The 15,068-nt window shown below is 41.3% G+C and overlaps 1 protein-coding gene across 1 annotated transcript in view; it reads left to right on the forward strand.

Moving 5' to 3' along the window:
* The window catches only part of LOC121292851 (valosin containing protein), a 53,959-nt gene that overhangs the window by 10,248 nt on the left and 28,643 nt on the right, over window positions 1-15,068 (forward strand). Inside the window, exons 3-6 of the mRNA XM_041215346.1 lie at window positions 6,528-6,700; window positions 10,579-10,721; window positions 10,903-11,033; window positions 11,685-11,816. Of these exons, the coding sequence (XP_041071280.1) occupies window positions 6,528-6,700; window positions 10,579-10,721; window positions 10,903-11,033; window positions 11,685-11,816 (579 nt within the window). The remainder of the gene's footprint in view (window positions 1-6,527; window positions 6,701-10,578; window positions 10,722-10,902; window positions 11,034-11,684; window positions 11,817-15,068) is intronic.

Genomic DNA, 15,068 nt, shown 5'->3' on the forward strand with positions numbered 1-15,068 from the left:
TGTTGTCTACTTGTTCTGGTTTGTTAATTCTGCACCCAACATCATTAGATTTTTGGTTGGCTAGCGTGCTCTGTTCTCATTTGAAATGAACGAACTTCATATGAATATTGTAATCCAAGATAAATTTACAGTAAAGATGTACAGTATCTAACCAGTCAGCATTGTTTGCATTGCTCACTTCATTATGGCATTACTACAACTATACTTGAGAATTTCAGTTTTGAACTGTAAAATATTAACATACTGTACAAAAACAGAATTACCTGGAAAAACTCAGCAGGTCTGGCAGCATCGGCGGAGAAGAGCAAAGTTGATGTTTCGAGTCCTCATGACCCTTCAACAGAACTGAGTAAAATTAGGAGAGGGGTGAAATATAAGTTGGTTTAAGATGGTGGGGGGGCGGGGGGTGGGGGAGTGGTGGTTGTAGGGACAAGCAAGCAGTGATAGGAGCAGATAATCAAAAGATGTCACAGACAAAAGAACAAAGAGATGTTGAAGGTGGTGATATTATCTAAGAAAATGTGCTAATTAAGAATGGATGGCAGGACACACAAGGTACAGCTCTAGTGGGGGTGGGGTAAAATAAGACTAACAGGGCAAAAGAAGTATAGATTTAAAAATAATGGAAATAGGTGGGAAAAGAAAAATCTACATAAATTATTGGAAAAAACAAAAGGGAGGGGGAAGAGACGGAAAGCGGGTAGGGATGGAGGAGGGAGTTCAAGATCTAAAGTTGTTGAATTCAGTATTCAGTCCGGAAGGTTGTAAAGTGCCTAGTCGGAAGATGAGGTACTATTCCTTCAGTTTGCATTGAGCTTCACTGGAACAATGCAGCAAGCCAAGGACAGACATGTGGGCAAGAGAGCAGGGTGGAGTGTTAAAATGGCAAGTGACAGGGAGGTTTGGGTAATTCTTGCGGACAGACCGCAGGTGTTCTGCAAAGCGGTCGCCCAGTTTGCGTTTGATCTCTCCAATGTAGAGGAGACCGCATGGGGAGCAACGAATGCAGTAGACTAAGTTGGGGGAAATGCAAGTGAAATGCTGCTTCACTTGAAAGGAGTGTTTGGGTCCTTGGACGGTGAGGAGAGAGGAAGTGAAGGGGCAGGTGTTGCATCTTTTGCGTATGCATTGGGAGGTGCTGTAGGTGGGAGATTGAGGAGTAGGGGGTGATGGAGTAGTGGACCAGGGTGTCCCGGAGGGAACAATCCCTACGGAATGCCGTCAGGTGGGTGAAGGGAAGATGTGTTTGGTGGTGGCATCATGCTGGAGTTGGCGGAAATGACGGATGATGATCCTTTGAATGCGGAGGCTGGTGGGGTGATAAGTGAGGACAAGGGGGACCCTATCATGTTTCTGGGAGGGAGGAGAAGGCGTGAGGGCAGATGTGCGGTAGATGGGCCGGACACGTTTGAGGGCCCTGTCAACGACCATGGTGGAAAACCTCGGTTAAGGAAGAAGGAGGACATGTCAGAGGAACTGTTTTTGAAGGTAGCATCATCAGAACGGAGGCGAAGGAACTGAGAGAATGGGATGGAGTGCTTACAGGGAGTGGGGTGTGAGGAGCTGTAGTCGAGGTAGCTGTGGGAGTGGGTAGGCTTGTAATGGATTTGGTGGACAGTCTATCACCAGAAATTGAGACAAAGAGGTCAAGGAAGGGAAGGGAAGTGTCAGAGATGGACCATGTGAAAATGATGGAGTAGTGGAGATTGGAAGCATAATTAATAAATATTTCCAAGTCCCGACGAGAGCACGAAGCAGCACGGAAGTAATCATCGATGTACCGGAGAAAGAGTTGTGGGAGGGGCCTGAGTAGGACTGGAACAAGGAATGTTCCATATACTCCATAAAGAGACAGGCATAGCTGGGGCCCATGTGGGTACCCATAGCCACACCTTTTATTTGTAGGAAGTGAGAGGAGTTGAAGGAGAAATTGTTTCGTGTGAGAACAGGTTCAGCCAGACGGAGGAGAGTGGTGGTGGATGGGGATTGTTCGGGCCTCTATTCGAGGAAGAAGCTAAGGGCCCTCAGACCATTCTGGTGGGGGATGGAGGTGTAGAGGGATTGGATGTCCTTGGTGAAGAGGAGGTGGTTGGGGCCAGGGAACTGGAAATTGTTGACGTGACATAAGGTGTCAGAGGAATCACGGATGTAGGTGGGAAGGGACTGGACAAGGGGAGAGAGAAGGGAGTCAAGATAACGAGAAATGAGTTCCGTGGGGCAAGAACAGGCTGACACGATCGGTCTGCCGGGACAGTCCTGTTTGTGGATTTTGCGTAGGAGATAGAAGCGGGCCGTCCGAGGTTGGGCGACTGTCAGGTTGGAAGCTGTGGGAGGAAGATCTCCGGAGGAGATGAGGTCAGTGACAGTCCTGGAAACAATGGCTTGATGTTCAGTGGTGGGGTCATGGTCCAGGGAGAGGTAGGAGGAAGTGTCTGCGAGTTGATGCTCAGCCTCCGCGAGGTAGAGGTCAGTGCGCCAGACAACAACAGCACCACCCTTGTCAGCGGGTTTGATGACAATGTCAGGGTTGGACCTGAGAGAATGGAGTGCAGTAAGTTCAGAGAGAGACAGGTTAGAATGGGTGAGAGGAGCAGAGAAATTGAGGTGACTAATGTCACGCCGAAAATAATATCCTGTAATTTGGGATCCGTTTGTTTATTTTTTTGTTTTATTTGTATTTCCTTTTTCCACTTGCTCTGTTGGCTCTTTCTCCGCCACCCAAATGTTGTGTATTGTGGCCTATCAAACAAATAGCATTCCAACTTCCACATATTGCTCACTTTTGTATGTTGTTTGACCAACATGCACAAATTCATTATACAGCTAGAACAGCAATTCTTTTGTTATTGAAGGAAGGAAAAGGTTTTGTGGCATCATGAGAATTGTAATCTATTTTGCTAGACCATAGAAAATCTTAACCCCTGAAATATCCTATAAAGTTAATTGCCAAATACGTAGAATTTTCTAGGTTTGCAGGGGCACTGTTAGCCTGAAAGTGCAGGATGATGAAAAACTGCCATACAAAACACTGATGTGAAATGCCATTATCCTTTTGAGTGATGCTGGCAAATGATGCATGACTCTCCTCGCCTACTCCCAAATTATGCTTGTAAGTATAATAAAAGAAATATTTTAAAATTATTGTAATGACATCATTTTTTTGTGATGGGGCTATTAGCTATCTACAAGAAATGAAGTATTACAATAGTTAATTTGCACTGTCTTCAAGTTACTATTGAAAGAATGCTTACACCAACCAAATTTTTGGAAAGCCGTTTAGAAGTTGTACTGAAACTGCCTTATTTAAATGAAGACAAATGATATTGTAAGTAATTTCTCACGTATGAAGTTTCTTTCACTTTAACCTTGCAAGGATTGCCATAGTGATATATGATCTGGTCGCATGAGTTGTCCGGTAGGCTTATCTGTATGCACAGTTCTATCACGCTTCCACATAAATGGTTCAAATTTCATCAAAAAAATTGCAACTTATTCTTTTACGGGATGTGGGTGTAGCTGGCTAGGCCAGCATTTATTGCCCATCTCTAATTCCCCTTGAGAAGGTGGTGGTGAGCTGCCTTCTTGAACCACTGCAGTCCATGTGGTGTATGTGCACCCACAGTGCTGTTAGGAAGGGAGTTCCAGGATTTTGACCCAGTGACAGTGAAGGAACGGTGATATATTTCTAAGTCAGGTAGGTGAGTGGCTTGGAGGGGAACTTGCAGGTGGTGGTGTTCCCATGCAGCTGCTGCCTATGTCTTTCTAGATGGTAGTGGTTGTGAGTTTGGAAGGTGCTGCCTAGGGAGCCTTGGTGAGTTTCTGCAGTGAATCCTGAAGATGGTACACACTGCTGCTGCTTTTTGTTGGTGGTGGAGGGAGTGAATGTTAGTGGATGGGGTGCCAGTCAAGTGGGCTGCTTTGTCCTGGATGGCATCAAGCTTCTTGACAGTTGTAGGAGCTGCACTAATCCAAGCAAGCAGTGTGTGTACCATCACACTCCTAACTTGTGCCTTGTAGATGGCAGACAGGCTTTGGGGAGTCAGGAGGTGAGATACTTGCCGCAGGATTCCTAGCCTCTGACCTGCTCCTGTATCCACAGTATTCATATGGCTAATCCAGTTCATTTTCTGGTCAATGGTAATTCCCAGGATGTTGATAGTGAGGATTCAGTGATGGTAATGCCATTGAATGTCAAGGGGAGGTGGTTAGATTCTCTCTTGTTGGAGATAGTCATTGCCTGGCGCTCGTGTGGCACGAATGTTATTTGCCACTTGTCAGCCCAAGCCTGGATATTGTCCAGGTCTTGCTGCATTTACACATGGACTGCTTCGGTATCTGAGGAGTCACGAATGGTGCTGAACATTGTGCAAACATCTCCACTTCTGACCTTATAATGGAAAGAAGGTTATTGATGAGGCAGCTGAAGATGGTTGGCCTGGGACACTGCCCTAAGGAACTCCTGCAGTGATGTCCTGGAACTGAGATGATTAGCCTCCAACAACCACAACCATCTTCCTTTGTGCTAAGTATGACTCCATCCAGTGGAGAGTTTTCCCCCGATTCTCATGACTCCAGTTTTGTTAGGGCCCCTTGATGCCACACTCGGTCAATTGTTGCCTTGATGTCAAGGATAGTCACTCTCACCTCACCTCTGGAGTTCAGCTCTTTTGCCCATGTTTGAACCAGTGCTGGACAAAAGAGCTGAAGAGGTAAGAAAATGGTATAGATTAGTAACATACCAATGCAGGAATGAAAATTCCCATTTAGTCCAGGGATAGAGGAACTTCAGTTGCTGGATAGATTAGGGTGCTTGGGGCTATCCTCCTCCTTGGAGAGGCAAAGTTTGAGAGGAGATTTGATAAGAGCTATGAGAAAATCGTGAGAACTGAGGACAGAGTAAATAGGGAGCAGCTGTAACTGTTGGTAGAAAGGTCAAAACCAAAGGACAGTATAACTTCTAGAAGCAACTTCTTGATAGCAAGGTTGGATGTCCATAGCAGAAGATTTTCAAATATTACCTGCCCATTGCTCACATGAGAAATGGTTGATCGGTTGAAAGTCTGCTTGCAACATTATGCACCCATTTACCTGCCTGAAACAACTTCTAACAGGCTTTTAAATGAGTATGCTCAGCTCTCACACAAAGCTCGCAGCAGTTGAAAATTTGTTGGTGACCTTGTGCACCATTAATCAGCCAGCACCATTAATTAAGACAGGCCTTTTAATAGGTGTCCATTGGTCTTGCCTAAAACAAAACAAGGCTAATGCTTGCTGCAGGAAGCTGATCACAATTTTCAAGTAAGTATGCACTTTCTCCAGGTTTTGAGACCTAACCCAGCTGTCCTTAAAGAACTAAAAGCAAAATGCTGTGGATGCTGGAAATCTGAAACAAAAACAAAAATAGCTGGAAAAACTCAGCAGGTCTGACAGCATCTGTGGAGAAGACGACAGAGTAAACATTTTGAGTCCGTATAACTCTTCTTCAGAACTTCTGATGAAAAGTCATACGGACTCGAAACGTTTACTCGTGTCTTCCTCTCTACAGATGCTGTCAGACCTGCTGAGGTTTTCCAGCTATTTTTGTTTTTGGTGCTTGAAGCCTCTCCCAAAACAAAAGTTTATTTTTTGTGTAGGTTTTATAGGACCAGAAGGAACAGGCCCCACAAAAATCTTGTCCACTGTCAACCTGCTTATCCACCTCTATGCCCCTCCCCACTCCCAACAAGCTTTAGCTGGCCAATCATCTTTATCAAACCCAAGAGCCTCTTTGATGCTTGTAGCTTGCCAAGAAAATGTTCTGTCCTCTACTATATTCTAGTATATCAGTGACATGTTACTGGGAATGAAATCAGTGATGTAACTTGCAACTTTTTTTTGTACAAAACCTTAAAGGCAAGATAAAACAGTGCCTGCAATTTTTTCAGAGATCGTTTTTGATGAAGTAGGTTATGCGGTCCAAGGAATTATTTACAGCATGTTGCATGTGAGGAATGCTAGATTTCTTGAAGTGGAATCTTGGTTTTGTAATTCTAAATAATAACAGAAACTCCCATTTTTATTGTAAAAAGTTGCAGTTTGTCCTGTAAAATGGAGTGCACCTGCTGGAATATTCCAGTTTGAAGGATTAGAGAAAAATCCTGAATTTAAACATGTTTGACCGAAACATGCTGCTTAAATATGCTATATTACAAAGAGTTTACAGGTCAAATTTTTAAAAAAAATCCAGAACTATTGCCTGTACCAGCCTTTGTTATGGGTATCCACGCACTAAATAAATGAACATTAAGGAGATGATTTTCCCTAAGTTTAAGTACAGCAACTTTCCAGGGACTGATTAAGGAAATTATTTCTGGGGAGATTTCTTAGAAAACTCTTTACAAATCCTTTCTTCCTATTTTGCTCTCCCAGCACAATTGGCTTTGCAACAGTATCACCTTAATTGCTGAATAATGCTTCAAGATTGTGAAAGTTGTTAACATTTTTGTGATTATTTCTCATTTATTGAATTCAAATCTATAATTTAACAGGCGAAGATGGATGAACTCCAACTTTTCAGAGGCGATACGGTATTGCTGAAAGGAAAGAAGAGACGGGAGACAGTTTGTATTGTTCTATCAGATGATACATGTTCAGATGAGAAGGTTCGCATGAACAGGGTTGTGCGCAACAACTTGAGAGTCAGACTGGGTGACATTGTGAGGTAAACATTTATCTTATTGGGAAAAGAACAACATTAGACCAGAGATAAAAGTTCTCAATTGAGGAAAATCTAATTTTACTAAGCTGAGATGTGAGTTAGCTAAAATGGACTGCTCCTTGAAGTTAACTCTGTGCCATATCAGTGGGAGGCATTCAAGGAAGAGATAGCGAGTGTTCAGAGCAAGTATGTTCCCTTGAAGAAAAATGGTTAGACTAAAATGCAGAGCCCCCCGCCCCCAATGTCAAGGGGCTTAAAGGCGAGGAAAAGGAGAAAAAAAGGCAAGCTTCTATCATACGGAGGGTTCATTACTGCAGAAAACCTGGAGGAGTATACAAAGCGTAGGAGTGAAATTAAAAAGGAAATTAGGAAAGCAGAGCGAGGGTATGAAAAAATATTGCCAAAAAAATCAAAAACCCAAAGTTTTTTTTATAAATACAGAGAAGGGAGATAACTAAAGAAAAAGTAGGACCTATTAGAGACCATGAGAGTAACGTGTGTGAGGGGGAGGACATGGATATGTTTCTTAATGAATACTTTGTGCCTGTTTCCATAACAGAGTGGGCCGATACAGACATTTGTTAGGAAGATATTGATGTATATAATGTTATTGGAAATTATTTTTAAATCGGACTTGCAGTATGGCCTATGTGGATGTGTCTGTGTGTGGCTTAATTGGGTGCTTTGATGTATAGTAGTTTTGAGATGTTAAACAGGAGGTTAAGGTAAAGAGTACATTTGCGTTTTTTGAATCAACCATTCAAAAAAAGGGAATAAAATCTTGTACCTAGCTAGGAGACACTAAGCAATATGTTTATATTACTAATAAAATTGGTACTATGAAAGGGGTTTTATTGTTAGAAAAGGTGGAGTTCAAAGGGCCTGGTGATACAATGAGAATTTGCATTCAAAGGGAAGGCTAGGTATATACAGAAAAGAGTTGTGTGTGTGTGTAAGTCAGAGGCATGTGAGATCTAAGCTGCCTGTAAGTCTACAATGGTGGGAAGGAACCAAATTGAAAGGAACCTCATTTTGAATTTGTAAGATAAAATGTGTTTTGTCTGATGCCTGTTTAAGTCTATGGGTTATTGTTGCCTTGGGGAAGATTTACCTGGGAGTGATTAATTTGGGGATTTCTTTAATGGTTATTATGGTAGCAATTTGTAGACACATGTATGTGTTAAATTTCTTGTTAAATTAATGCATTTTTAATTTAATTTATATAAAAAACCTCTGGAGGCTTGATGGCTTCATTTCTGAATTTAGAGCTGCATCTCAAACATACCAATTGAAAATAAAGGTTATGACAGTTGTTTAAAGTTTCCCTCTGGGATTTTAAGTAACTCAGCCAATACCAACTCCTGTGTCATAACACATTGCAATCGGGGAGGAGGAGGAGTGAAATATTAAATAAAATTAACATAGTGAGAGAGTAAGTTTTAGGGGGTTTAACATCTTTGGAAGTGGATAAAGCCCCAGGCCTGGACTAATATGTATCCTAGATTGTTGAGGGAAGCAAGAGAAGAAATAATGGAGGCTGTAACCATCATTTTCCAATCCTCTCTGGCTACAGGCATTGTAACAGAGGACCGGAGCACAGTTAACTTTTGTCGTTGGTTGCACAGAACTTAAGTATTGCTGAAAAAATACATTTTGTCAAAGCTTTTCACCTTGCACTCATCAGGACAATCTCAAGAATACCAATGCCCAGTGTATCTTCTAGTACACGCAAATGTGTCACGCTGCAAGCCTGACCGACAATCTTAAATTGGTTGTTGGCATAATTTTTAGCACACTTAAGGATTATTTAACAAATGTTGCCCAATCACGGAATTAGATCTAATGTTGGACGCTGTGTTTTGAGTTTTGTAAGCACCAGCTGGTTGGATACAGTACGTCCCTTGCCCGTTGCAAACAACGGAAGGGCCATGCTGCTTGATGTGATCTGCCAGTCTTTGGGATGCATGACCTACATACCTAGCGTCACACTGGCACTGAAATTCATATATTATATTACTCATTTATGTGATAGGCAGAACGTCTTTTTTGGCTTGATGGTGGCATCATTTTAGTGGCGAATACCACTCGTGTTGCTCTTGCATAGTATTAGTGTGAAACACCTAGCTTCACCTGTTGCTGAAATTTTTGAGATACCTTGCCCTTCCAGTGTGATCTGAGGTAGACTGGGCACTTTTCAGGGACGAAAGTGACGGCCTTAGACCCATTCATGAGTTTGGTTGATACATCATGATTCCACGATTGGACAACATTTGCTAAGTGGTCCTCAATGTGCTAAAAATTATACTGACAACCAATTTAAGATTGTCACTTGGCTTGCAGTGTGGTGCATTTGCAGGTACTGGAAGCTACATATATTAGTACACAGGACCCTATTCTTTGCAGACAGAACATGTATACACATTGTGCCTGTTTCAGTTAAACAACTGATAGCCATTCACTAGTTCATTCCTCAGAGAAATGCCTTGGCCAATCAGTCAAGCTGCTTGGTTTAAATTTCAAACAATACTTGGCAGTAAACTATCAGTCACCACGAACTGAATTCTCAGTGGCAGCACCTCTACCAATCAAGAGTCCACTTGCCTACCAATCAACACTCTGTTCTCTAATATAAAGGCAAAAATATTGCAGATGATGGAAACCTGAAACAATAACAAAAAATGCTGGAAAAACTCAACAGGTCTGACAGCATCTGTGGAGAGAAAGACAGAGTTAACGTTTTGGGTCCGTATGACTTTTCTTCAAAGTGACAAGCGGGATCCAAAATTTGCCCAGAGGTAGGAAGTAAAGGGTGTTTTGTGACTGGAGGATTGTTTCCACTGCTATTCCCCTCGGTACTAGGTCTCTGGCTTGTTATGCTAAATATCAATGATATGGACTTGAATGTAGGGGGTATGATTAAGGAGTTTAGAGACAATACGAAAATTGGCTACTCGGATGATAATGAAGAAAGATGTAGACTGCAGGAAGATATCAATGGATTAGTCAGGTGGGTGGAACAGTGGCAAATCGAGCTCAATCCAGAGAAGTTTGAGGTAATGCATTTGGGGAAGGCTAACGAGGCAAAGGAATATGCAGTAGATTGCCAAGTATAGAAGAACAGATTGAGCTTGGAATGCATGTCTACATATCCTTGAAGGTGGTTCAACAGGTCGATGACATGGTTAAGGCATATGGGATACTTGCAAGTATTAGGCAAGGCATAGAATATATGAGCTAAGAGGTTATGGAAGTCTAAAATACTAGTTAGGTTACTGCTGGAGCGCTGCATGTAATTTGTGTCAGCATACTCCAAGAAAGAAGTGATTGCACTAGTTGAGAGTACAGAGGAGATTTACAAGGATGTTGGCTGGGCTAGAGAGTTTTAGTTATGAGGAAAGGTTGGATAGGTTGAAAAAAGAAGGCTGAGGACTTACCTGATAGAAGTGTTTGAAATTATGTAAGTTTTGATAGTGGATACGGAGAACACATTTCCTCTTGTGGGGAAGAGCATAATTAGAGGCCATTAATATCAGTCACCAAGAAATCCAGTCAGGAATTCAGAAGATACTTCTTTACCCAAATAAGGTAAGAATGTGAAATTCACGACCACATGGAGTAGTTGAAGTGAATAGTGTTAATGTGTTTAAGGGGAAGCTAGACAAGCATTTGAGGGAGAAGGGAATAGATGGTTACAGTGCTAGATTTAGATGAGAAAATATGGGAGGAGGCTCAAGTGGAGCATAAACACTGGCATGGACTGGTTGGGCTGAATGACCTGCTTTATTGTATGTAATCCTATGTAAGGCTATGGCTGTTTTCTATGAATAATGGAGTACAATTCAACGTGACTTGGTAATTTTTAAATTTACTTTTGTTTTCAGCATTCAGCCATGTCCAGATGTAAAGTATGGGAAGCGAATCCATGTGCTCCCCATTGATGACACAGTTGAAGGCATTACTGGAAACTTATTTGAAGTCTATCTCAAACCCTATTTCCTGGAAGCTTATCGACCAATAAGGAAAGGTGAATTTTGAGTTTGTCCTTGAAAATGTTTTTGGAACTTTTAATTTTCCCAGCAGAGCAATTTGTCTTACCTTTTATATTAATGCTTCCTTTGCTTTTGTGATACCTAGATGAGAATTACTAAGAAAACTGCAATATTTTGCAGCTACCTAGTTTAGCTAATTCATAATTTATTTTAAAGGTGATATTTTTCTGGTCCGTGGTGGAATGCGTGCTGTGGAATTTAAAGTTGTGGAAACCGATCCAAGTCCATACTGTATAGTTGCTCCAGACACAGTCATTCACTGTGAGGGTGAACCCATCAAACGAGAGGTACAATTAACTATGTGGGATTGACTATTGCAGAGATATGTACTTTGGTGGGGAAATGTTTTTCTACAGGAGAATAAAGTAACTTTAGTTATTATAGATAAACCTAAAATTTCAATTGGCTAATGTCTAAATTTTTGCAGTGAAACAGGTGTGATATTATTTTGGAGCGCCAGTGTTTGCTGTGATGCAAATGGTTGTGAGTCCATTGAATAGGTTGATTTTAATTTAGACTTTGTTTTATGTTGGTCAATGAGGGAAAAAAGAAGAGTTGAGGATCCCAAAGGAGGGTGGGAATGGGAAAATCATGGGGCCATTCTTGAAATATCACAATTTGTTTTTCTTCTGGTTGTCTGGACTTTGGTATATGGGGGAAGACTATAGAAGATGTTGTTTATCATTGTTTTGCTCTGTAATAATGCATATTTTTTATTGTTAATTGTTCAGAAGTGTTTGAAGAAAATGTTGTTCCTTAACTGTTAGTTATTGTAATGAAGTAGTGATGCTCAGAAATATCAAATGAAAGTATTCAAAATTATTTTTAGGCATGGAGAGAACTGTTGATGTTTCCTTTGTATCCCTCAATGATATGGATTTTTCAGGCTATATCTACCTGAATGCATGGGATTTATTTTCTTTCTTTTTTGTTTGAAGGATGAGGAAGAATCTTTGAATGAAGTTGGGTATGATGATATTGGTGGATGCAGAAAGCAGCTTGCTCAGATCAAAGAGATGGTGGAGCTGCCTCTCCGTCATCCTGCACTATTCAAAGCTATTGGTGTCAAGGTAAGAGAATTAATATTTTTCCTCTTTAATTTCCCTTTTCTGATGGGTATTTGAAAACTCGTTTTAAAATAACATTTTTAAAGCTTACATTTTAGTTAATTTTTTGAATTCAGTATTGCTGAAAAGAGAGATGTGATGCTGAAACTTTATTTTGCAGTCATCAGGACAAATGCAAGATTGCCAAATTTCAAATGATCACAACAATTTATACCACTGAAGAAAAGGGTGCTGATACGTTGGCAAGTTGACTTGAATTGGCCGAGGCATTGCCATGCAGAAAGCAGCAGGGAACTATAGGCTCCAAACTCCTGGGTAATTCAAAACAGATGCAAGGCTGGAACATATTCCTTTTGTTTGCAGAGAACAGGGCCCTTGTGTGTGATTGTATATTGCTCCTAGCAAGCAGAAGTTAGCCACGTCACAGAGTGAACTCAACCAGCTCATACATGCAAAACCTAAAACCAAATGTCTACTGTTAGATGTGCTTCCGTGATCGGGTGGCACTTGCTGAACAATCCTGAGTGTACTAGTAGCTACACTAATGATCAGTTTAAGAGAATCCGTGAAGATCATCATGTGGTTCATTTATGCTTCCTAGAAGGAACATTCATACACCTGTTCTCTGCAAACAAAAGGAATACATTCATAACTAACTTGCTAGAGTTTTTTGAGGAGGTAACAGAGAAGGTTGATAAAGGAAAAGTTGTTGATGTGGTGTATGAGGATTTTCAAAAGGCATTTGATACAGTGCCACACAACAGACTTGTGAGCAAAATTCTAGTTCATGGAATAAAAGGGAGAGGAGGTGCTTGGACAAGAAATTGGCTGAGTGACAGAAAATAGAGTATTGGTTAATGGATGTTTTTTAGATTGGAGAAAGGTTTGTAGTGGAGTTCCCCAGGGGTCAGTGTCAGGACCCTTGCTCTTCGTGATATATACTAATGACGTAGACTGAGGTACTCGGGGCATGATTTCAAAATTTGCAGATGATATGAAGATTGGGAATGTTGTCAACTGTGATGAGCATTGTTTTGAATTTCAAAGGGATGTAGACATATTAGTGGATTGGGCAGACAAGTGGCAGATGAAATTCAAAGCAGAGAAGTTTGAGGTGATTCATTTTGACAGGAAGAATCTGGAGAGACAGTATAAAATAGAGAGAAATCTTAAAGGAGATGCAGTAATAGACGGACCCCTGTGTAAGTCCTACATAAGTCATTGAATTTGGCAGGGCATGTTGAGAATGCAGTTTAATAAAGCATAAAATAACTTAGGGGCATTGAGTACAAGAGTAAGGAGGTCATGTTGAACTTGTAGAAAACACTAGTTAGGCCTCAATAATAATAATCATCTGGAGTTACTACGTCTGGTTCTGGGAGTTGTATTTGAGGAAGGATGTGAAGGCATTGGAGAGAGAACAGAGGAGCATCACAAGAATGATTCCAGGGATGAAGAACTTCAGCTATGAGTTAGATTGGAGAAAAGAAGGATGAGAGGAGACTTGATAGAGGTATTCAAGATCCTGACAGTATGGACTGGGTAATTTTGGATGTACGAAGAGACCTGGGTGTCCTTGTACACCAGTCAATGAAAATAAATAGGCAGGTGCAGCAAGCAATTAGGAAGGCAAATGGTATATTGGCCTTCATTGCAAGAGGATTTGAGTTCAGAAGTAAAGATGTCATATTGCAGTTATACAGGGCCTTGGTGAGACCACACCTGTAGTATCAAATGCATTTTTGGTCTTCTTACCTAAGAAAGGATATACTTGCCACAGAAGGAATGCGGCAAAGTTTCATTAGGCTGATACCGGGGATAGCAGGACTGTCATATGTGGAGAGATTGTTTCGACTGGGTTTGTATTCACTAGAGTTTACACAAATGAGAGGGGATCTGATTGAAACATATAAAATTCTAACAGGACTATACAGACTGGATGCAGGGAGGATGTTTCCCCTGGTTGGGGATCTAGAACCAGGGGCCAGTCTCAAGATACGGGGCAGGCCATTTAGGCGGAGATAGGGAAAAAAAAATTCACTCAAAGGGTGGTCAATCTTTGGAATTCTCTACCACAGAAGGCTTTGGAGGCCGGGTCACTGAGCATTTTTAGGAAAGAAATTGATAAATTTTTGGATGTTAGGGGCATCAAAGGATATGGAGAGAAAGCGGGAATATGGCGTTGAGATAGAGAATCAGCCATGATCATATTTAATGGCAGAGCAAGCTCGAAGGGCCGAATGGCCTACTGCTCCTAGCTTCTATGTTTCTATGTAAATAGTGAGAACTGTTCCCACTCAAGAGAGCATCAAGATCTAGAGGGCAAAGATTCAAAATAAATTGGCAAAGGAGTAAAAGTGATGTGAGGAAATATTTTTTCATCCAGAGGGTGACTGGAGTCAAGAATGAACTTCAAGATGGTGGTGGGAGGCAGGTTCAATCGAGGCATTCAAAAAGGAATTGGTTGGCTATCTGAAAAGAGAGAATGTGCAAGGTTATGGGGGTAAGGCAGGAGAGTGGGCCTAGGTAGAATGCTCTTTTGGAGAGCCAGTGTAGACTCGATGGGCCAAATGGCCTCCTCCTGCACTGTAAAGATTCTGTGATTCAAATCTTCTGCCTTTTCTGAATTACCCAGCAGCTTGGAGCCTATAATTCCCCATTGCTTTCTCCAGGACAAGGCCTCAACCAAGCAAAATCTACCTCTCAACCAATCTGCACCCTTTTCTCCTGTAGTATAAATTGTTGTGATTGTTTAAAATTTGGTGGTCTTGTATTTGTCCTGATGAGTTGCAAGACAAAAAGCTTCAGCCACGTGTCTCTCTTTTCAGCACTATTCATGTTCTTTATTACCAAGCCACTGTTTATTGAATTCAGTTTTGTGCTAATTTTGGGTTGGAATATTATTCAGGGATATTGAGCTCTTTATTTGGCATGCATCAAGAGTGTCTGCTTCATATTTTTTAACACAATAGTCATGGCCAAAAAAAATGCTTCATTTACCCTAGCTCAAATGTTTGTTCACCCAAACTGTAAAAGAACATATGTTTGAATAATTTGGTTTCTCTCAATGTTTTGAGAGGGCTTAAACCCATATTCTGTTGGATCTTTGTCCTGATAGATGAAACCTTGATTCCATCAGTCTGTGCTAGATTTGGATACAAGTCCCTCCACCACCTAAAAGACACAAGTCATGAGTTTGATGAAATGCTCTCCATTTGCGTGGATGGGTGCAGCTGCAAGAATATTCAAGAAACT

This window comes from Carcharodon carcharias, chromosome 1, assembly GCF_017639515.1.
Source record: "Carcharodon carcharias isolate sCarCar2 chromosome 1, sCarCar2.pri, whole genome shotgun sequence".
Classification (NCBI taxonomy): domain Eukaryota; kingdom Metazoa; phylum Chordata; class Chondrichthyes; order Lamniformes; family Lamnidae; genus Carcharodon; species Carcharodon carcharias.